The sequence below is a fragment of the Cydia fagiglandana genome, chromosome 14, assembly GCF_963556715.1.
Source record: "Cydia fagiglandana chromosome 14, ilCydFagi1.1, whole genome shotgun sequence".
Taxonomy (NCBI): domain Eukaryota; kingdom Metazoa; phylum Arthropoda; class Insecta; order Lepidoptera; family Tortricidae; genus Cydia; species Cydia fagiglandana.
Window position 1 is genome coordinate 17325855 of NC_085945.1, and position 22300 is coordinate 17348154.

Sequence of the window (22300 nt, forward strand, 5' to 3'; positions counted from 1 at the left end):
TTACAGTTAGCAGCAGAGGTTGCTAAGCGGCAGAGGTGTTCAAAATTACCTTGACACGCTCTTATACTCTTAATAATAAAGTCGTTGCAAGATCATTTTGAATACTCGGCTCGTTTAGCAATTTCTGCTGCTGACTGTACTAAAATGCTTTAGCGTTAAAGCGAGTGGCTCCTTTTTGTCAACTTGACATAACTCCAAAGCGGGATGGCATGCTTTTATTTACTATTTATTTATTTAAAATTTATTGGACAAAATATAATACAACAATTCCTTTACATACCTAAGTATCCACTTTTCTATACAATAAGTATGGCCACGTTGGGACACCGACCGTACAATTGGCGGACTTAATGCCAAATGGCATGCTCTACCAGTCAACCATAGGGCCAAACAGATATACTTACAATTGGTGCTTTTATTCACGAATGATGCAATAATATTATGTTACTATTGCAAATCCGCAAAAATATGCGACACGCGCTTATTTATGGCTGTACAAATAAGATTGTGTCAGATATTTTTGAGGCCATAAAACAACATAAAATTCCCAAAAAAAGAATAATGTACAACTTTTTAATAAAATGGCCGAGGTACACTTAAATATATTAAACAACTCCTTAAATCAGTTTCGAATATAACCCATGTACATAAATATATAGCTACTTACTTAACAATGGACCTTTATGTATACAGAGTACCTATGTACCTAATGTAAATATTTGCCGTCTAGTAGTTAGGTACCCCATAACAGAAGCCTTATTGAGCTTACTATGCAGCCGTGGGACTTGGTTGATTTGTTCAGGATTGTCCTGTCGCCATCAAATATAACGGAGCTGCCAAGGTGCTCTCAAATATCTGAACACGCCTCTATTGTCAAGGTGTCAGATTGTTAGGCTATTTTTGAGCACCTCGGCCGCTCCGGTAAATCTGATGGCGATTTGACTATCCAATATTATGCAGGTAACTTGACATCAATTTCCAAATTCCAAATAGAAAATGTAACTATCCAAGTTTGACCTCGAAATCTTTGTCTAAACTTGAAAAGCCATGAAATATACAAAAATAAAACTAAAGAAGAATATTTTCACGTCTATTTTGTTTATACAACTAGGCATTATAATATATTGTCACTTCATACACTTACTCGTAACACCTCATACAAGCGTTTGTTTGTTTCAAAACTTAAAAGTCAAAAGAGATGACCCTGATACGTGAGTATACATACGTATACAGTACAATATAATACAAATTCTCTTAATTGCACAACCTCAGAATAAATGCCTCAGAATATCTTATAAATTAGCAAATAACTAACTTATCCTTCCAATGTTCATCATACAATTAAAATAGGTACTTTTTTTTACTCGCACAGTTTTTGATCACGTTCGATCTATGAGAGCTTAGCTTAGGGCCAAGAGAACAATCGTTAATATAAAACGCCAATCAAACTTAAAGAATGTACGGACCAATAACCATTGTCAGATATGTAGGACATGTCAGATGTCAGATCGTCGAGATCGTCAGACACGCAGTAAATTTTTGAAGTCTGGAAATGCGTTTTGGTACCGGAACGCGCGCTCGAAGTCAGCTAGACTGCAGCAGTATGTGAACCCGTGGCTTACATTGCGCCAGTGTCTGGGGAAATAAAACAGTAATTACTAAAATATACTATTATAAAAAAAATTGCCACCGTCACGATGGAGCTCTCACATATAATTCTATATAAATCAAAAATATAGTTAGGCGAAGAATACTTCCTTGAGAGACAACAAAAAATATTGTTTTTCTGACCGGAATGCGTAGCCAATATGCGAATATTTTACACTCCGCAGCGAACGAAAGGAACTGTGACGCGCTAATATGGCAGAGTGATAGAGAGATACAAAGAACTGAAGAATTTTGATGGTGGGAACGAGTTTTAAAGTATTTTTCCGCATATGACACGCTTTTATATGAGAATCCAGTGTTTGCAGAAAAAAAACCTAAATTAAATAATAGGTAAATATTTTTTATTATGGATTAAAGCAATGAGTTCTTATATCACTTTTATATAAAAGATCTTAATCTTACCTTACCTATATCACTCTTATCTATAGGATCTTAATCTATAATTAGCTTCCGCGAATTAGCAATTAATTAAATAATATACAAATTTGAAATAAATAGAAACAGTAGAATGATTGATTTCTTACCCGGTCTGCATCCATTTAACATTTTTACAAACGTCATTGCAGAGCTGATAGCTTCGCACGCTCGCCAGGCTCAAGTCAGGCACGTTCACTTGAATGATGGCCAAGGAAGTCTCGGTAGACGGGTCTTGGACTAGCTGGATTGTAGAACAGGTGATCAAAAATCAAATATTAAATATCTTTATTTTGCATAAAATATGGTACAAAAGATGGACTTCGCAATGAAGAATACAACAAATGAAATGATGAACGTGAAATTACGTTTTAGTGAAGATTTGAATTACCTTTGTCCGTTTTTTTAATATTAAACGACCATAGCAAGGATCATTGGAATAGTCCTAAAGAAAATAAACAAACAATAAGACATAATTGCATATCGTATTTTTAAGAGATACAGATTTTCACTACTAGAAAGGCAAATACTTCTTTTCTTTGTACAAAGTTGTATAATTGTAGAGTTAGATCAAGATAAGTCTGTAACGATTTTGATAGCACACTTAGTGCAACTGATATTTATACGTCATACATTCATAGAAGTTTCAAGTTTATATTAATAACACTTGCACTGCGTGTGCTATTAAAATCGTTGCAGACTTATCTTGGTCTAACTCTACGCAATTTTTGATTTGTTCTCAGATGCATTGCAGGTTTCCCCACAAAGGTTTTTTCATTAGCAATGCAAATTACCATTGACATCGAATTTTCAGTTATAAATGTTATAATATGTCCAAACGAAGTTGGGAAACAAATTTTTTACAGTTATGTGTAAAAGAAAGATAAATTTACTTGCCTTCCACAAGTACCTCGGAACCTGGACACCCTTTCCCCTGCTGTTAAGAACCACATTCCTTTGTCTCGAGAATGAATCCGTCAGCTGCAGGTTATACGCCGTGCCGGTGAATACTTGTAGGGTTCGGTCCGAAGACACCACCAGATTCCTGATACGACGCTCCACTTCTTCCCAATTCTGTATAAAAATAAGTTAAGGCCTCGTGTTTAATTTTATTCTCGCACTAAATCATTTAATTTAAGATCGAAATAAAGATACTGTGAGAAGCAATAAACGGAAGATAATATATTGATGGCAAAAGGAAATTCAGTGTCTCTAATAGATTTTACGCAACGCATTCATAAACCTTTCACTAATCCAAATTTCCAGTTCACATAAGTTATCAGTACGGATATGATGGTTGTTCTTGTCTACGTGACAGCGTGATAAAACGGTGTCCGTCACTTTCTATCCCACTGTATTAAAAGGTGACAGTTATTTTATCACGTGGATAAAGATGGATAAATCCATCCATAATACACCGGCAGGTTATCACTCTGCGCCAACCGAAAATGCCTACCTTAGAGTTACAAGTGCCCCAATGAGGCACAACATTTAGATGGGTGTAGGTGGCATCGTGTAGCCCAGGAGCAACGTCCAAAGGATTCACCAACATTCTCTTCGCAAAACAACAGCCGTCACCTGTGTGAAACTCCTTATTCAAAATCGCTGAGGTCTCTGCATTCTGATTACTGCAATCGTATAAACTATCCAAGTCCACAGGAGAACCATAGTTAAACCATACAGTATCGTTATCAGTTACAGAATTAGCTAGCGATGGTTGCATGTCTAGCTTTGTATAAATAGGGTTCTTTGAATCCCGGGCAAGGCAAACTTCGTAAACTGTCTCGAATGTTTCTCCTGTCTCGAAGCCAACGTTCAATATTTCAGCTTTTCTTTTTGCACACCGTCGCCCTGTTCTTTTTACTATTGGTCGCCATTTGTCTCTGCATTTAAGGTCAGGGTAAGCGTAACGTCTGCCTGATGACTGATGCAAAAATTGTTGCGCATCTTCACAAGTTACCAACATTTCTTTTAAACGGATCGTGTTAAAGCTCGAAGGACACACCAACTTGATGGTTTCGTCTTTAGGTATACGCATGTAGCCACCGCTAGTTTTAAAGTTAGCTACTTTATTATCGGAAGTCAACATTAGAGGTCCGTTTGCACTAAAGTCGTGCTTTATATTTAGCAGGCATCCTGAAATAAAAATGTACGAAAAAATTTATATATCCAGTTATACCCTCTCTGCTATAAATATGTTTATCCTGAATGTCAATTCTAAGGCTATTATTTTTAAATCGACCACCCACTTTGCTATGGCATTATCATTCAACGTAGTTTAAGGCATTAGGGCGAGTGATAATCTACGAAAGCCAGTTGAAAAGCTGGTGCTACTTGATTTTTGTTTCGATGCCATCAAGCTCCAATAGGTTCCGTGCTGGGAATCTCTGCTAAATGTACCCGAAACTATACGCCGATTGCTTAGATGGTGGACCCAACGAAATGGCTGTAGGGTCAAAGGCAGGAGCAACCTAGATGCTTACGAATGTGCATGTACGAGATGAATGGAAAAAGAGGGAGAGAGACTACTGAAAAAAAACATGGAATTCTTACCAAATGACGAAACGACAAACTCTCGCTGCTCTGTTCCATGTGAGTTCCTGACGATGCAAGTGTAGCGTCCTTTGTCGTAGTCGCTGTACATGTCCAAGACATATTTAAAGTTTTTGAAGCGTATCGGTCTGTTATTATGATACCATTGCACCTGCAAATAGGACAATTATTGAAACCCAAATCATCAAATTTGATAGTTCGTTAAAGTTGAAGACAGACATCAAACATATTTTTCAAACTTCATGAAAATAAGGATGAGAAGAATATCAGAGATTTTCCTAATGAGCTACTGGTAAACTGGTATAAGTAGTAACTTGCTGAGAGCTCAGAGCTATTGAATAAAAGGTAATTTTAAACTCACCTTAGGTTTTGGAAGTCCGGTAGCAGTACAGTCCATCGTGGCAGATTCTCCGGGCATAAAGGCTATGTTATTGTTATAGTGATGATATTCAAATCGTGGTTTGGAGCCAACCTCTAACGTAGTGGAACCACTCATTGCTGGTCGGTCCATAGAGCTAACGCGGCATGTGTACGTTCCCGAGTCCGATTCGGTCAAGACGCGAAATGCTAAATCAGAGGAAGGAAGAAGTCGACCATCCTGAAAAAAAGTTTTAATACTAATCATTAAAAGTTGAAAGATCCTGATGTGAATGATCCTTCCATTTGTAACAAAAGTGTATAAAACATTGTAGAGAGTTTGACATTTATACTTTTACGATTAATTGGAAGCACCGTTGCCGACTACTTATTTTTATGACAGAAATGCAAAAATGAACGAAACCGGTTCACGCCGCATTCTTATTTATTTATTTATTTATTTATTTATTAAAGTACATCCACATCATACATATCTTACGCTAAAACATTAATATCGTTTGAATATCTGGTAATTTATAAATAAATTCGAAAAATTTATGGTTAAAATGATAATCATATTCATAAATTACAATGTTTCTGGAAAAATAGCAGATAAGTACATGTCTTTGCAAAACAATATAATATCTTACCTTATACCATAGTAATCTGTCAGTTTTTTTTCGCGGAACATTACAAGGGATCAACGCCGAGTCTCCTTTTCTCAACTTGAATTTATTGATACGAAATCCAAAATCAGGAAAATCTGTAGGTAACAGACGTAACAGTAACAAATAAGTGAAAGGTAAAGAGCTAGACAAACCTTGTTCTACAAAGCATTCCTTTCTGAATAAATGCTCCAAATGTAAAACTTCCTATTTTACAATTAAAACAGGTTGTGGTACTTACCGTCAACAACGACATCAAATTCTTCCTCTGCTTGTCCATAATCATTGGAAGCTTTACATGAGTAATACCCAGCAGATATGTCTTTGATATTCTTAATAATGAGACTGCCATCCGCATTAATGTCATACCATTTGGTACCTAAAACATGTACTTTAAAAAATATATATAATATAAATATAATTTTCTTTATTTCTTTATTTGAAAAAAATTTCTCTTCGCTTCGCTTGCAGAAGTATCTTGTAACTAAAAATAGTTATGGAAGAACCTGTATTTCAAATCACGTGGCACATTACCTGAAGCTAAGTAGTACCCTTCCATAGTCCACGTGATTTCAGGTTTTGGGTTTCCAGTAGCATTGCACGGAATCCGAAGTACCATGTCACCTACTACTCCATGGAACTCTTTTGTAGTGTAGTAAATTTTAGGAGGTGCTGCGGACCGAAAGGTAAGAATCAGAATAAGTCATATACGTGAGAAGTATATGAGATGGTTAAATATTATTTGTTCTTTATAAATACTTTACTGTACTGTGTAAATCAAACTGAACAACATTCTGAAATATAACGTACTCTTGTACATTGTATTGTAATTGAAAAACTAGGTCTTTAATCTTTTTTTCTTGTTACAGAGTTTAGAGTGAGACCCAGTTAACTCTGCAAGCCATTGGCAATGAAATGAGAAAGTGAGGCAATGTCAAATCTCTAACTTCTATGAAAATATGACGTTTAAAACTTTAAGTATAATGACACTCCCTCACATTCTTATATTCAGTCGGTGCAATGGTAGCTTATGATAATGTCTTTGGCATTGCCATATCAGCCGAGATATCTCTGCGTTAGAAAGCTTCTGGTACTGATTAAAATTTACACGGTTTTCATATTTTTATTAACTACAATTTTTATTAACGAAACGTCAGAAGTACCTAATTTTAAAACTTAATTATACGCAATGATGTCCCGTTATCGTTAATACTAAAGCTTTTAATACTATAGGAAGATCACAGTTCGCTTAATTTTAGAATTCAAATCAATATAGACACTCTCAAAGAACATTAAGTTAATTTCATCATTTAATTTCCTTTTTTTTTTGTTTAAGGAAGTCAAGTGTATTCAGCTTACCTAAAACTGAAACTTCATACGTGATGTTCTTAGAACTTCTGGAGTTGGTAGCCACGCAAGTGTATTCACCACTCTGCCTCAATTGTATCCTGTCGAAGCTTAACCTTCCAGTATCGTCGCTTGGCCTGAATAGATATAAAGAATTCAATTTAAACTATCATGAAACATACTAACATTAAGCTAATTTTATGGTTAAAACCAGGGATGTTGCGAATATTCGCATCCGCATCCGCGGAACATCCGAATTATTTTCAACATCCACATCTGCATCCGCATAAAATCGATGCGGAGCATCCGCATGATGCGGATGTCGACCAAGTCGGTAACAGAAACGTATCTGCGGCGGCGCCGGCGGCATAATAGCTAGGTAATTTCGTCCTTATATATAACAAAATCGTCTAGATCCCAAAAAGTAGGCCAAGTTACTGTTTATTAAATAAAACGCACCAATATTCTTGCTCAAATACTAAACGTTTCGTTTTTTTTAAATAAAAAATGTAATATTTTACGTGTTTTAAATAAAAAATGTAATATTTTACGTTTTTTAAGTACCAAATCTTGACATCCGCATCCGCATCCGCATCCGCGGATGTGGGGCTTTAAATATCCGCATCCGCATCCGCGGATGTCAAAAAATCTGAATCCGCAACATCCCTGGTTAAAACTCGCGTGTTTTTATTTTTAGTCACTCGTCTGATATGTTACGCTCTCTGATTACTGAGGGAGCTCATAGCCCGTAACTGGTTTATGCAATATTATTTTCACCACACCAGCTCGGAAAGGCTTACTTTGCACTTCAAAAACTGATAGCAAAGTTGCATTTTATTCACATGTGAGGCAAAGTAATCAAATGCAAATATTGAGATTTCTTCTAATTTTTGCTGGTAGAATTGACTTTTAAATGATAATTTTGGGTGATAAATATTTCATAACATTCATTTGGATTTGATTTGGTTTGGTTTTGTTTGATATTTTACATTTAATATTTGCTTCGGGTTGGTGTGGTGAAAAATGTTGTGTTCCACTCGGGGGCAAATTTTGTTTAACCATCGTGCTTTGAAACCGTTGCAACGCTCAAGATTCCATTTTTCGAACCACTCGCTACGCTCGTGGTTCAATTTTGGAATCTTTCGCTTGCTCGGGTATCAATATTAGCACGAGCGGTTAAACAACAACTTTGCCCCCTTGTAAAACAAATAACTATTACCTCATTCGACTCGGTCCGATTTTAGCGTCTTTGCTGTGGTAGATCCAAGTTATACTTGGCTTGGGAGACCCGTCCGCTCTACAAGGCAATGTTACCCTTGACCCTTCCATTTGCATTATCAAACTGTTGGTGGGAGACTCAATATCGACTGGAACTGAGACAAAAAAACGTAGGTAATAGAAAGGATTATAATAATATCGTCTAATTGACAAAGAAATAAAAGGTAACTTAAATTTATATGCCATATGCCAATTTGTCCTAAAGCTAATAGTTGCTTATTTACTACCTTACTGTGGCTGTGTCGTTAGCATAACTATAGCAGCTATAGCAATATAGCTATACCAGCTATACAAGGCTAATTCTGATTGTCATAACAGGCTATTCATTTGATCTGAATGTGTTATTAATATTTGTCACTGTCAAAAGTATGCGTTTTTGGTTAAAGAAATGTCACTTTGATTTTTGATCATATTTTATGAGATCTAAATTAGTTAGGTATGTGACTACCTTAACTGCTTAAAACTACAGCAAATAAGTGTTTACGCATATTCACCATAAACATGGAGTGTGTAACTAATTCGGTCTACCCCATGCGTATTGCTTGCTCCGCATTCGTATTCTCCTTCATCTGATGAAATAGCGTAAAATCTGAAAAAAGGGAATAATTTATATTGGACCTAATCATTCTAAAATAATAACCATATTTGTTGAAAAGTCGTCCCAAGACAGCCCGATCCTCTCCCATTCTGAGTAGGTGACCGAAGCCGATGATATTGGGATTATACACTCACAGTAGAAAGAATGAATATACAAGAAGAAGTCTGTAATTTATACTCGAAGCAAAATAAGTAAGGGAGGAACGAAAGCCTCGTGGCGAGGAAAGTGACCAAAACTTAATATGGAGGGATTCAAAATGAATGGCAAAGCAGGGGAAATGTGGATGGACTGTGTAAGAGATAATACCTACGAAAAAAAAGCGTGTGGATGATGAAATGACGGGTAATTGACAAGTATAGAAGAAACTTACATCGCCGACCATAAGTGAATGGGACAAGGTCAAGCGAACGTCGATGTTAGACTCACCGGAGAGTCCCATCTGCATAAATAATATGTCTTGCAGTTCTCGATATAGGTACACCATCGAGCTTCCACGTGATTCTTGGTGCCGGCTCTCCAACGACAGAACACCTCAACGTTACCTCATTCCCTAGGTCTGCAGTCAATATAGACGGGTACGGTCTTGATATTGACGGCTTGTCTAAAATATATAAAAAAATGCTGGTGACGTGATATTTTTATAGATCATTTACGTTGCCTCCCACATTTAATTGGCATCATTTGGCCACTTTTATATTCTATTATATAAAAAGAAACCATTTTACTACTGATAAAAATGCATTTACTTAAATGTATTCATAATGTTACTATTTTCGATTGCTATATTTCACCTGTTTTATTCCTGAATCCTCATAATGAGTAGGCAGAACATGTTTTTGTTTAGAAGGTAGGTACTCAAAAAGATTTTTGATGTAATTTTTTTTGAAAGATAAAGAATTTATATAAAAGCGTGACTTACATTCTACAAACAGATCAATTCCATGGATGTCCTTATCAACCACATTCTCTGCCACACACGTGTATGAGCCTGCATTGGTGTCGTTGATGTTGTATAAATGTATGGTATCTGTAGTCTCGTGTAAGCTGGTGTAAGAACCAGCGGCATTTCTGTAGGACCAACGAATCGTCGGTGTTGGCTTGCCTTTAGTTATCCTAAACAGGTGTTAAAAATTAATATAATAAATAGTTAATATCCACACATAGAAGAACCCCTAAGTCTTATTTAGCAGACCAATAAAATCTTCTTTGAAAGTTGATGAATTCTTCGAGACATTATGTGAGCAGGTTCGATGATTAAATGAAGTGTATCTTTTTGCCGATTCAGTTTTTGGTAAATTTTCAAAATTGCGATGGCGATGGGGATCGTGTCGTGTTTTAATTTTAAGATATAGAGGTGGAGTACTGGCATTAATTTATATCTTCTCTGCTGTTGTTTTAAGCTCCTGATTCGACAATACACATTAATCTTAGCTTTTGCCTTCTTGATCTGTTCTTCCTTTATTTTTTTGCTTCTATGGTACCTACTTCTTAATCGTCGTTATGTAATCGTCATGTTGAATTGAATATAGTCGTCAAAATAAATTTAGTAAAAAACTTACTGACACGGAATGTCCACTTCGGAGTTTTTCACAGCCGTGATGCTGGTAATTTTCTTATTTATTTCTGGCGCCTCTAAGAATGAGAAAAATAATAGGATTAGATTATTTAACAGTAAACGAATAGACTAAAAACAAAAATAGACATGTAACTGACGTGTGCGTCAAAGGGTAGTAGTAGGTACCTACTTCTAAAAATTTCACCAAAGATTTAATTTGCGACATTGTCTCGATTTTTCTCATTTTAAGTAAGGAATTTTGAATAAACCGTCAGGATGCTCAATGCCAAAAAAATCCAAATCGCAATCACTCAAATCTAATAAAACTACTAACCAACACCACTAATATCCACACTGAACTTGTAAATTTTCCTCCTAACATCATTTCTCGCCTCGCATATGTAGTTGTCGGCCATTTTAGGTTCCATAGACCGGATAGTGAGGACGGACCCGTCTTCTGACACATCCAGGTTTCCTTCAGGTCTGAGTGGGCGCCCACCTTTGTACCATGAGACTGTCGCTGGTGGGAAAGCTTTTATTTTGCAGAGTATTGTTACTGACTTCTGGTACTCGATGATAGTATCTGAAACATACCTATGTTACGAAGTTACGATTATCTAGTCTTCAGGTTGTACAGTCGTCAGTATCAATAGTAGCGGGTGAAACAAGGAGCCAAAAGTATCTGCCATCCCGGAATACTTTTTCAAATATAGATAATCTCTTTACTCTCTACATTGCGCTCCAGAACACGCATAGCTGACGTAGGGGAGAAGACCGCCAGGCAGAAGTGGGACTGGGCGGGTCACGTCTGCTGCATGCATCCGGATAGGTGGGCTAGTATAGGCACCAACCGGCAAATGGATGCCGCAAAATAAGCGCGGACGTGGCAGGCCCAGACGGAGATGGCGGGACCAAGGCCCCAACGCTGTCTGTTCTCTTTGACGGCGCAGCAACTATGGAAGGTATCTCTGTATATTATAAATCTATGGGCGGGACGACTTAGACACCTTCATTGATAACTGGCCGGAAAAGGCTCAACAACGAGAGTCGTGGAAATCAAGGGGAGAGGCCTTTGCCCAGCAGTGGGACGGACGCTAGAACAGGTTATTAAAAATAAAGATAATCTCTTTAGTTCGCGTTTCAGAGTATTTTCTACAGTTAAAGCATTAATATGGAAGAGTGATAGAGAGAGATGACTACGTTACTCCACGGAGTGTAAACGATTGGCACATTGACTATTATATTTACTTAAGCAAACTGATATAAAATAAAAACTTACCCTTTGGAAAAGCTATAACCTTAAAGTATCTATCCATTTTTGTTTTAACAATGGTACTGCTTTCGGCACTACCTGCGCTATTAGCAGCTTTACAGGTGTAAGTGCTGTTCTTTCTCACATTATTTATTGTGAGCACGGTGATGTAGTCATACGGCAGTTCTTTTATAGATACCTACACATTGTAAAAAAAGTAAAATAAAAAAGAAGTAATTGGGACACTTATAATATAATATAAATAACAATAACTAAGTGCTCTCACATTTGGCCAGTCACCTGCATTATACGTTATTCTTCGAAGGCCGCAAAAATATGCTCTTATATGGCCCTACAAATAAGACCGTGTCAGATATTTTTGCGGCCTTTGTTGTGTTGCAGGTGACTGGCCAATGGACCAAATGGTTTATCTCTTAGAACCGTGTAGAAATATGTAAGTATTTATTTTTCACATTCCACCCTCTTAGATTTAGGGTTTATACAGTAAACATTTGAATAAACAAACTACAATTTAAGTACCTACGCTAACACAGTATGTATAGTCAGCAAAGTTATTATCTTAGCATCTCTGCATCACTAATGTATGCAGGTATGCTATTAAGATAATGGTTTTACTGACTTGACATGCCAATGTTCACGCTGTAACTTTAAATTTTATAATACATATAGGACTTAATTTGTAAAAAAGCACAAAGTAAAGACATTATGTTTTCTTTACGTGTACTAAAACTTACAAAATGAGAGAAAACAGCCGATTTGTCATCAGTCTCCCAAATCACGTCTGGCTTTGGATAACCGCTGACTTTGCACTTCAATTCCACTGATTTGCCGTAAGCAGCATTAACTTTAGCGTCGCAATCTATCTCGGGAGGTTTTTTAACTGCAGCTGTAATATTTTGTTTACACATTAAAACAAAACATTTTAAGTAAATTCCCCTTGAATTACCTTAATGCCTCTTCGGCAAAACAGGTGAATCTAAAACTACCTAGCGTAAGAATTCGTGATTCAAAAGCAACTGACCATTCGAATAGAAACTTCGGAAGTCAAATTAGAAATTATTAGGCTTAAGGACATATTTACACAATCGAATCGCCGCGGGTTAAATTATCTGAACGACTACCGCCGTATAGCAATTTACTCAGCAGTTACAGTTTCTCGATCTTTTACCCTATCCACTCTAATACCAGTTTTTGGGATGCTCGGTATGCCCCCATGAGTTGTGGCAAAAAGCCAAGATAAGACAACTCTACGAAGATGGTGAACAATAGAGTAACAGGTCAATTTACCAAAAATGGTGTGAATCAATTGAATCAGTGACAGCAATAGTAAGATAACCAGCAAAAATAGGTAAAATCAGCTTTATCCTTACCAGGCTTAATTTCCTGAGGTTTAACTGGTGTTAAACTAATTCTCGTTAGAAAGGTTTTGCTGTTGACATCGTAGCCTTTTATCTGAAAACCACCGTGTCTTATGTAATTCAAAACCATGAATTCTAGCCGCTCACATTCAAACTTGCCAAGACAAATGCAATTTTTGTCAAAATAAAGATAGGAATGGAATGGGAGACATTTTTATATGCCTCTGAGCGGTTAGAGGAAAAAGGACTATACCTAAAACCAAAATAGTCATTGGTTGAGTTGGATGACATACGGCTCTATAGCCGTTAGTTTCATGTGTTTCCTGTAGACATATCAAAAGAAGTTAAAAAGCCTAATTTTCTGATTCGCATGAGTGAAAAAAATCATCATATTTTATGCTCACAACTTGTCCACAAAATTACTTATTGTCCACAGGAATCACAAATTTTGTTTTTAAAATTCGGTGTATGCCCCAGTTACGATAATAATGTCAATCCAGTGGTCAAAATTGTGTCATTAGTTGGTATCTCTAATTTAGTGCTGACAAACTGGGTGTCAATTGCTGGAATTAAGATCAAACATTGGGATTTGGGACGTTCACAGTAGACTTTTCAATTGATGCAAATATTATCTTACCGCGACTTTGAACATGTCATCTGGTGGCATAATCTGCGCAGTGGTGTAAAACTGTTCAGTTTTATTTACGAGTTTTAGTGGTGTTTCTGAGATCATATTGTCATTCATGTCTAATATCTGAACACTTTGTAGCTCCAAGTTTCCACCTTCAGTTGATAATTTTATAGAGAGGTGGGATTTTACACCTAAAAAAATTGTTAATTTTTTTTACACACAGGCATACCTAGTTATAATTATCTGGATTTTGGAAGAGGGAGATACTTCCTGAGTAGGGTTGCGTTAGGTTTTAGTGACTTAAGTTTTTGCGGAACCCATCTAGAAATTTAAGAAAGGAATTAGAATTTCATGTGTCGTATACCCGGAACTGGCCGCGTTACAGTATCCTTGATATCTGAAGGGCTGATAGTCGAAAATCCATGCTGGAAGTGTACTGAGGTGGTCCCAGATACGACTACATGGGTCTCGCTTTTACTGCCCACTTCCACTGTATAGAGACCAGGTGTCACGCCTGCTACCTTCACCACCTATAAAGGAATATTTGTCTCTGTTATATCAAAGCAAATATGCTGATATTTTTGGCAAATATGGCTGAATCAGGCGGTATTTTGCAGGTGGGTTTTGGTGTGTGTGTGTGTGTGTGTGTGTGTGTGTGTGTGTGTGTGTGTGTGTGTGTGTGTGTGTCTGTCGGGTGTGTGTGTGTGTGTGTGTGTGTGTGTGTGTGTGTGTGTGTGTGTGTGTGTGTATGTATGTGTGAGTCGGGTGTGTGTGTGTGTGTGTGTGTGTCGGGGGTGTGCGTGTGCGTGTGTAGGGTGTGTGTCGGTGTAATTCATAATGATGATTCACTAAAGCTTACCGCAATCTCACTAAGTCTGGTGATATCTGTAGTAGGCCACATAGTGCCCTTGGAATCGGTCACGCTAACCGACGGACGCTCGCCTGATACAGCAATGACAAGTTCTTTCGTATCTCCGTCTATGGGTACCTGAAAAATAAAATTACAAGGCATACGCTCAGAAAGTGTCAATACTACCATAGACAAATATAGTAAGACAAGCTTATTATCTCTCATTCCGAGGTGAAACCCTTAATTTAACTGGGCCATCACTCCATACATCAGTTTTGGTAAAATAAAAAGATACCGACTTGTAGCACCGACCGGAAAGTCTAATGCTCAACAAGACTTTCCGGTCGGTGCTACATCTATCTTGACAGTACTACTACTGCTACTTAGCAGTACCGATAATTTCGCTACTGGATGCTATAGGTATGTCCACTATGAAAATATTAGTCTTTTTGGTACCACCTACTGATGTACCTATGGAGTGAGCAATTTATGTTTTTTTTTTCTCTATGAAAGTAGGGGAGATCGAGGTGAGTGAAACAACTTCAATTTTGAGACATCTATATAATAAGTGTTATCGAGCTGGATAAAACGATGTTTAGCCTCGTCACACCGTCCGCTGGTCCTTCAATGTGCGTCCTTGTCTCAAGATGCGTCCTTAATTGCCTCAAAATACCGCAAAATTGTCCTTGTTTCAACTTACCTCCGTTTTAACTTACCTCGGTCTACCCTACCGATTTTTGCAAGTGTTTTGTTTGTTGTGTTAGTACTTAATTGAACCAAAAAAATTAATAATTTACAGTCTAACGTAAACCCCATGGTAAATTTTAATTCTTCTGTTCATAGAGCTAGATTAAGAAAAGTCTGCAGCAATTTTGACAGGCCACGCCGTGCAAGTGTTATTTTAAACGTCACATGTCTATGAAATAATGACGTATTAACTTGCATTGCGTGGGCTATCAAAATCGCTGCAGATTTTTCTTGGTCTAACTCTATGAGTAGTATACCTTGACGCAAAATTTTGGCCTCATACAATACTTACGTCAAACTTGCCATAACCTGCGGGAAATGTTTTACTTGTCAGTATATTCTTGCGGTTCTCTATCGTATTTTGAACGTACTTCAGAATCTGAAATTATGACAAAATTATAATTAAATCTGAAATTATGACAAAATACTAGCGATCGGTCTACCCTACCACAACATTATAATTTAAAAAAAATGACGAATCTTGTAGCAAAGTAGGCACATTTTACAGTACCTACTTGTTGGAAAATATTGCTCACCTCACCGATTTCACTTTTTTGTAAGTGAAACACCTGCCCATTCGTAGCTTTGGCGAGTTTGTTATACACCACGTACTGTGGCGCCTTCTTGTTACCGTAACAAATGCCGGTTAGAACAAATACTATCTGTAAATAAGTTATAGATGGTCAAGCAAATCTTGTCAGTAGAAAAATGCGCGAAATCCAAATTTTCTAAATATGAGACGATATCCATTCGCACCTACATTTTTCAGTCGCCTTTAATTAATGATTAATTCGTACTTATTTAAGTACATTACACTGCCTGTTTGTAAGCCATAAAATGACTTTTTCACTTCTTGAATTAGGTATAAAAATGATTTGACACACAAAAAGTAAAGTAAAAAATGTTGGCAAGTCCAACAGAAGACTAATTCCTTTTCATAGTTATCTATGGTATTGTTCTATCCTTGAATTATATTACCATGGGAACGAGAATAATTTATACTTCACATTACACCTAAATATGTAACTTGTGCTTTTGATAATATAATTATTTGTGACTATACAAGACGGTTTTAATTATCTTCGCCTCAACTGAACCGGCATTATCCACCTCACCGCTGAACATTGGTCCTTCGAGAGAGAAGAAAGGACGAAGATAGAAAATTCCGGCTTGCGATAAATGGTCACCGATCCATCGGCTTCTTCGTGCAAGAATATTCACGCTTTTAAAAAGAAGTACGCAAGCGGCGCGAAACAATAGGGGTGCAATACCTATTCGCTGCATACATTCATCGTCATATATTCGTGCAACTGTTCACGCAAAGATTCGCATGCGACGCAAACATACTCGTCGCATCGCGCATATCGTCGGTCCCACGCACACCCCACGCTTCAAATTCATCGTGGTCATCGTGGATCTACATTTCAAGCAAAAACGCGCGTGTGTCGCGAAACTTATATTCGTCGCATCGAGCATCACGTTGGTTCTTCGCTTCTACACATCGAGAATCTACATTCCTCGCATCGCGCAAGTTTTTACAAAATATTTACAATTTTAATTATGTAATTCGTCGAAATGTCATTCGTCATTCGTCGCGAAAAAAATAATTTTTCATATTAGCCGCCATTGCAGCATTGGGTTGTCAATGCTGTCAACTAACGAATACTTTAAAACACATTTCATGGTTGAACTTTACTGGTCATTGTAGGGAGTGAAGCTTGTGCCTATGTTAAGTAGTTTACACTATACCTAAAGTTTATGTGGTTCTTTAACTCCTTTAAGTCGCAATCACCAATAATGGCATCTGAAGACTTGAGGAGGTTGCGAGCTGCAAGAGGTTACACCAAGGCCTCAATCACTCGTCTCTTCAACTTTAGCAATAATGAGAATGATGTTGGCCTTAGTGCAATTTCTGACTTGGAAACGAAGCGCGCCAGGATAGAAGAGTTATTCAAAGATTACGAGCAATGTAATAAGGAGATTTTAGCCTTAGACGAAGCGGACGCGGAGGATGTGGAGGACTATGAGGCAAAATACTACAACATTCTCACTATCCTCAATGAGGCTATAAAAAACAAGTCGTCCTCGTCTGATGCGCCCTCGTCTGACGCTCCCGCGTCTTCCTGCAAAAAGGCTAAACTGCCTACTATAAAAGTTGAAACTTTCACTGGTAAGTATAGTGAATATACAGGTTTTATTAACTTGTTTAAGGCAATAATACACAACGATAGATCAATTGACAATGTCCAAAAATTGTACTATTTGCGCTCATTTCTCGCAAATGAACCCTTTGACTTGATTAAGAACCTGCCTCTAGCTGAAGGCAGCTACGAGGAGGCTCTTAAGCTTTTAGAGGAGAGGTATAACCATAAGTTCAAAATTGTAAATGAACACATTAATTCCTTGCTTGATATAAATGCCTTGGTCAAATCTAACCCTGCAAATTTAAGACAGTTTGTGTCATGCATTAAACAATCTTTATCTGCATTAAAGAATTTAAATGTAAGTACAGATAATTGGAATCCTATTATATTGGCTATTTTGTACCGTAAATTAGACATCTACACGTCACGGGCATACCAATTGGAGCGTGATGACACTGAGGAGCCCACAGTCACCGAGTTCCTGCTGTACTTGGAGAAACGCGCCTTGGCACTGGAGAATGCTGAGCCGTCGCCCACACCCGGGAAGTCTCACCACAAGGCAGTGGTAAATGTGACAGCGACCGTCTCGCCTGCCTGCAGTTATTGTAAGTCCAATCACCGACTATTTGACTGTAGCAAATTTAAAATGCTTACTAGTAGTGAAAGGATAGCTTTCAGCAAAAATAATGACCTATGCTCTGTCTGTCTAAACAAACACAATGGAAAGTGCCGCTTTCATTTCCGGTGCAGTACTTGCAAACAGGCTCATAATACCTTACTGCATCCGGACTCGGCTAACCAACCCCAAGTTTCTTTAATATCAAACTTGGGGCATAATGGGGTACTATTACCCACAGTCAGAGTGAAGTTATATTCACGGACAGGTAGTGAGGTTCATGTGAAAGCTCTTTTAGATTGTTGTTCACAAAGCTCTTTAGCCACCACTAAATTAATAAATGTTTTAGGATTGACCCCAAGCAAGGACAACAGCAACATAATTGGTGCTGGTGGAAAAAGTACTGATACACAGTATTCTATACCTTTAGATGTGTATTCTTTGACCATGCCTTACCGAGTCACTGCGAATTGCAATGTAATGGAAAAAATTACATGCCAGCTGCCACAAAATGCGATCAAATTGGACGCTTTTAGTATACCTGATGGGATCACTCTGTCTGATGCTGATTTCCATCAGCCGTCTGAGATCAATTTACTTCTAGGTGCTGACATATTTTTCCAGGTCCTCCTTCTGGAGCCAGTTCTGGGTCAGCAGGAGCGGTCTGCGCAGCCTGTTGAAGACCCAGCCAGTCCACACCCGACGGTTGTAAATACAAAGTTTGGCTACATCATAGGTGGGGGTTTACCACGACAACAAACCAGTGACAAAAGTAAGGTAACGCTTTTATGTACACAATGTGACTCAAGTCTTAATGACAGTCTACAAAGATTTTGGAATGTAGAGAGCATACCTGAAACCTTTTGTGAACGCATGTCAGAGCATCAAATGTGTGAAGATACTTTTAAGAGCACAACGGTGTTAGAAAATAACAAGTTTCAGGTTGACTTGCCTTTGAAAGTTCCTTTGAATGAGGTCAATGATGTGCTTGGTAGCTCTTTTGATATGGCTTATTATAGGTTCCTTAACCTCGAAAAAAGATTGCACAAAAATATAAATTTGCTATCAGATTATGAAAAGTTCATCAATGAATATGTAGACTTGAAGCATGGGCACTATATTGACTTCAATCAATTGGATTTTGAGAATGATCCTCTATACTTTGCATCCCATCATGCTGTAATTAATGACTCTAGCAAAACTACACGTACCCGGGTAGTCTTTGACTGTTCTTTGCAAACTAACAAAAAGGTATCGCTCAATGACATTTTGCTTAACGGACCTCCGGTACAGAAAGAGTTGTTTGATATAATGCTTTTGTTCCGATTAGGCAACTATACCTTCTCCACAGACATACGACGCATGTTTCGATGTGTTGATGTTAATCCGATGCATGCCAAATTGCAAAATATATTGTGGAGAAGCAATCCCGATGAGCCTCTAAAATGCATACAGCTAGATACTGTTACCTATGGGCAAAAGAGTAGTACATATTTAAGCACTCGATGCTTACTAGAGCTAGCAGATAGGTTTGAAAGTGATTTCCCACTTGCAGCTTATATATTAAGAAATTGCACCTATGTAGATGATATGTGTTTTTCAAACTCCGATTTAAAGGTTATGATGGAAGCCAAATCGCAATTAAGGGAGTTGTTAAGTAAGGGTAGTTTCAATACACACAAGTGGGCATCTAATGATCAGAGAGTCTTAGAGGGCATTCCCAACGATAAACGGCAGTTTGATGACTTAGACTTCCAGAAAGATAATTTATATTTAAAGACGTTAGGTTTAAAACTGAATATGCGAGACGATGTCTTTGTTTTTTCTTGCCCCGAGGCCTTTAAAAAGGAAAAACCTACCAAAAAAGAAATATTAAGCTATATTTCGAAATTTTATGATCCGCTAGGTTTTATAGCGCCAATTATCATGAAGGCAAAGGCTTTCATGCAAAAAATATATGCTGTAAAAATAGGTTGGAATGAGGTTCCTTCAGCTATGCTGCTTCAGGAGTGGTCTTCATTTGCTTCCAAATTATCTCAAATGGAACCCTTCACTATTAATAGGAACCTGCATATTCCCTCCAATGCTTCTGCATTGCAATTGATAGGTTTTGCTGATGCATGTAGCACGACTGGTTACGGCTGTTGTGTGTATCTTCGGGTGGTCGACGAACACGGTAATGCTTCACTTTCATTACTTTGTGCTAAATCTCGAATCAACCCCCGCAATAAGGATACGCTCACCAAAGCTCGCTTAGAACTGTGTGCCATGCTACTATTATCTAAACTAATCGCTCGAGTTTATGAATCGCTAAAATCGCAATTAAATATACAAGATGTATATCTGTTTTCTGATTCGCAAATTGCGCTACCATGGGTGAAAACAGAGCCTTTAAGGCTCCAAGCTTTTGTTGCCAATCGGGTCAGGTTGATTCGAGATCTCACAGATAGATGGCGCTGGCTGTATGTACCCAGTGGAGAAAATCCGAGCGACTGCTTGAGCAGAGGTACAGATCCAGATGAGCTGCGTCACATACCCATGTGGCTGCACGGCCCAAGCTTTCTACAGGAAGGTAACTATAATTTTAATGATAAGCTTAACCCTCCTACAATCGATGACCTACCTGAATTGAAAAAGGCGCCCTCTAGTGCCAAGGTGACGTTAGTTACCCAAAAAGGATCAGATCCTTACGATTTCTTAGAAAGGTTTTCTGATCTCAACAAAATGGTAAGGGTAATGGCCTATATAATGAGGTTTTGCTCTAATTTAAAAACTAATGACACAAATAATCTTGAGTATCTCTCCGCTAAGGAGCTTCAATTAGCTTTACTTCAGATTATAAAACGTGAGCAAGGCATTTACTTTAAACATGAAATTGACAGTCTCAAGGCTAACTTAGATAATGTTAAAGGTTCGCTCAACTCCTTACATCCTTTTCTTGACAATCATGGTTTGCTGAGAGTTGGTGGCAGAATAAAAAACGCAAATGTGTCATACTCACAAAGACATCCTGTAATACTACCAAGGGAATCTCGCATAACAAAGCTTATTGTAAAGCACGAGCACCTTAGGCTGCTACATTCTCCGCCCAAGTTATTATTGTCAAGCTTAAATGATAAATATTGGATTGTAAATGGTCTTAGCTATGTAAAAAGTATAGTTAACAAATGCTTACCTTGTTTCAGAATGAAAGCTCAGTGTGCAAAACAGCTGATGGGTTCTTTGCCACCTGAAAGAGTCACGGCCTGCCGAGCATTCCAAAAAGTCGGCATCGACTTTGCAGGTCCAATAGCAGTAAAGAATTCTCGCGTAAGAAGAGCTTTACAGACAAAGGGCTATATATGCGTATTTGTTTGTTTTGTGACAAAGGCTATACATCTGGAGCTCTCTTCAGACTTAACCACTGATGCTTTCCTTGCATGTTTCAAGCGATTCATAGCGCGAAGAGGCCTTCCGACCGACGTATTTTGTGACAATGGTGGATGCTTTAAGGGGGCAAAGAACCAATTAGCTGAGCTGTACAATTTAAATGCATCACAGGATCATCAGACTCTGGTGCAATCCTATGCGGCACAGCAACGTATTGCCTTTCACTTTGTGCCAAGCTATTCACCAGTGTTTGCTGGTCTTGCCGAAGCTGCTGTTAAAAGTACTAAGTACCACTTAAAGCGTATATTGCAGGCTTATGTACTGACGTATGAACAACTTAATACTATTTTATGTCAAATTGAAGGGACCCTGAATTCTAGGCCACTTTTGCCTGTAACTGCTGACGATATTAACGATTACAGCTACCTTACGCCTGGCCACTTTCTGATTGGTACTTCTATGACATCCTTCCCGGAAGCGGACTTGGCCGAGTTACCTAATAATAGATTAAAGTTCTGGGAGATCTGTAACAAGGTTAAAGGCCACTTTTGGAAGGTATGGCATAAGTATTATTTGAATGTATTACAATGTCGTCCCAAGTGGCGCGATAGCCAACCAAATGTTAAAGTTGGTTCGTTAGTTATTATGAGAGAGCCTAACTCTCCCCCCATGACATGGCCCATGGCCAGAATTGTTAAAGTATATCCTGGTGATGATAATAAGGTACGCGTTGTAGACCTCTTGGCACCTAATAAAAAGGTGTACAAACGATCTTTAAGCGGTTTTGCTGTGTTACCCATTGAATAGTTTTCTATTGTATAAGTAAGCTTTTATGCATTGTGTTTTTAATACACCTTTAAGTTTGGACACTAGGTAT

At 37.9% G+C, this 22300-nt stretch overlaps 2 protein-coding genes across 2 annotated transcripts; one reads left to right on the forward strand and one right to left on the reverse strand.

Annotated features, from left to right (window-relative positions):
• Nucleotides 1-2652: 2652 nt before the first annotated feature.
• LOC134670466 (hemicentin-1-like) lies at nucleotides 2653-11129 on the reverse strand. The gene is made up of 15 exons (XM_063528293.1): nucleotides 10770-11129; nucleotides 10440-10512; nucleotides 9800-9993; nucleotides 9307-9481; nucleotides 8777-8871; nucleotides 8224-8377; nucleotides 7017-7141; nucleotides 6192-6329; nucleotides 5899-6036; nucleotides 5643-5755; nucleotides 4997-5233; nucleotides 4636-4786; nucleotides 3539-4218; nucleotides 2976-3156; nucleotides 2653-2663 (listed from the first exon to the last, which is right to left on the reverse strand). Exons 1-15 carry the CDS (start codon nucleotides 10861-10863, stop codon nucleotides 2653-2655), a joined length of 2559 nt encoding a protein of 852 aa, XP_063384363.1. The 5' UTR covers nucleotides 10864-11129.
• A 5353-nt stretch (nucleotides 11130-16482) lies between these two features.
• LOC134670468 (uncharacterized) lies at nucleotides 16483-21287 on the forward strand. Its single transcript, XM_063528294.1, has 2 exons — nucleotides 16483-18831; nucleotides 21240-21287. The coding sequence occupies exons 1-2, from the start codon at nucleotides 17053-17055 to the stop codon at nucleotides 21285-21287; spliced, it is 1827 nt and encodes a 608-aa protein (XP_063384364.1). The 5' UTR covers nucleotides 16483-17052.
• Nucleotides 21288-22300: the final 1013 nt, after the last annotated feature.

Bases quoted from the DNA above. Each gene is read 5' to 3' on its own strand.
- LOC134670466 (XM_063528293.1), bottom strand. From the start codon at position 10,863: ATGGAACCTAAAATGGCCGACAACTACATATGCGAGGCGAGAAATGAT. The intron at 9,482-9,799 runs GTAAGTCACGCT...TATATATTTTAG, and splicing joins AATTGATCTGTTTGTAGAAT to ACAAGCCGTCAATATCAAGA. The intron at 4,219-4,635 runs GTAAGAATTCCA...TTTTTATTTCAG, and splicing joins GTTTGTCGTTTCGTCATTTG to GATGCCTGCTAAATATAAAG.
- LOC134670468 (XM_063528294.1), top strand. From the start codon at position 17,053: ATGTGGTTCTTTAACTCCTTTAAGTCGCAATCACCAATAATGGCATCT. The intron at 18,832-21,239 runs GTAACGCTTTTA...ACCTTGTTTCAG, and splicing joins AAACCAGTGACAAAAGTAAG to AATGAAAGCTCAGTGTGCAA.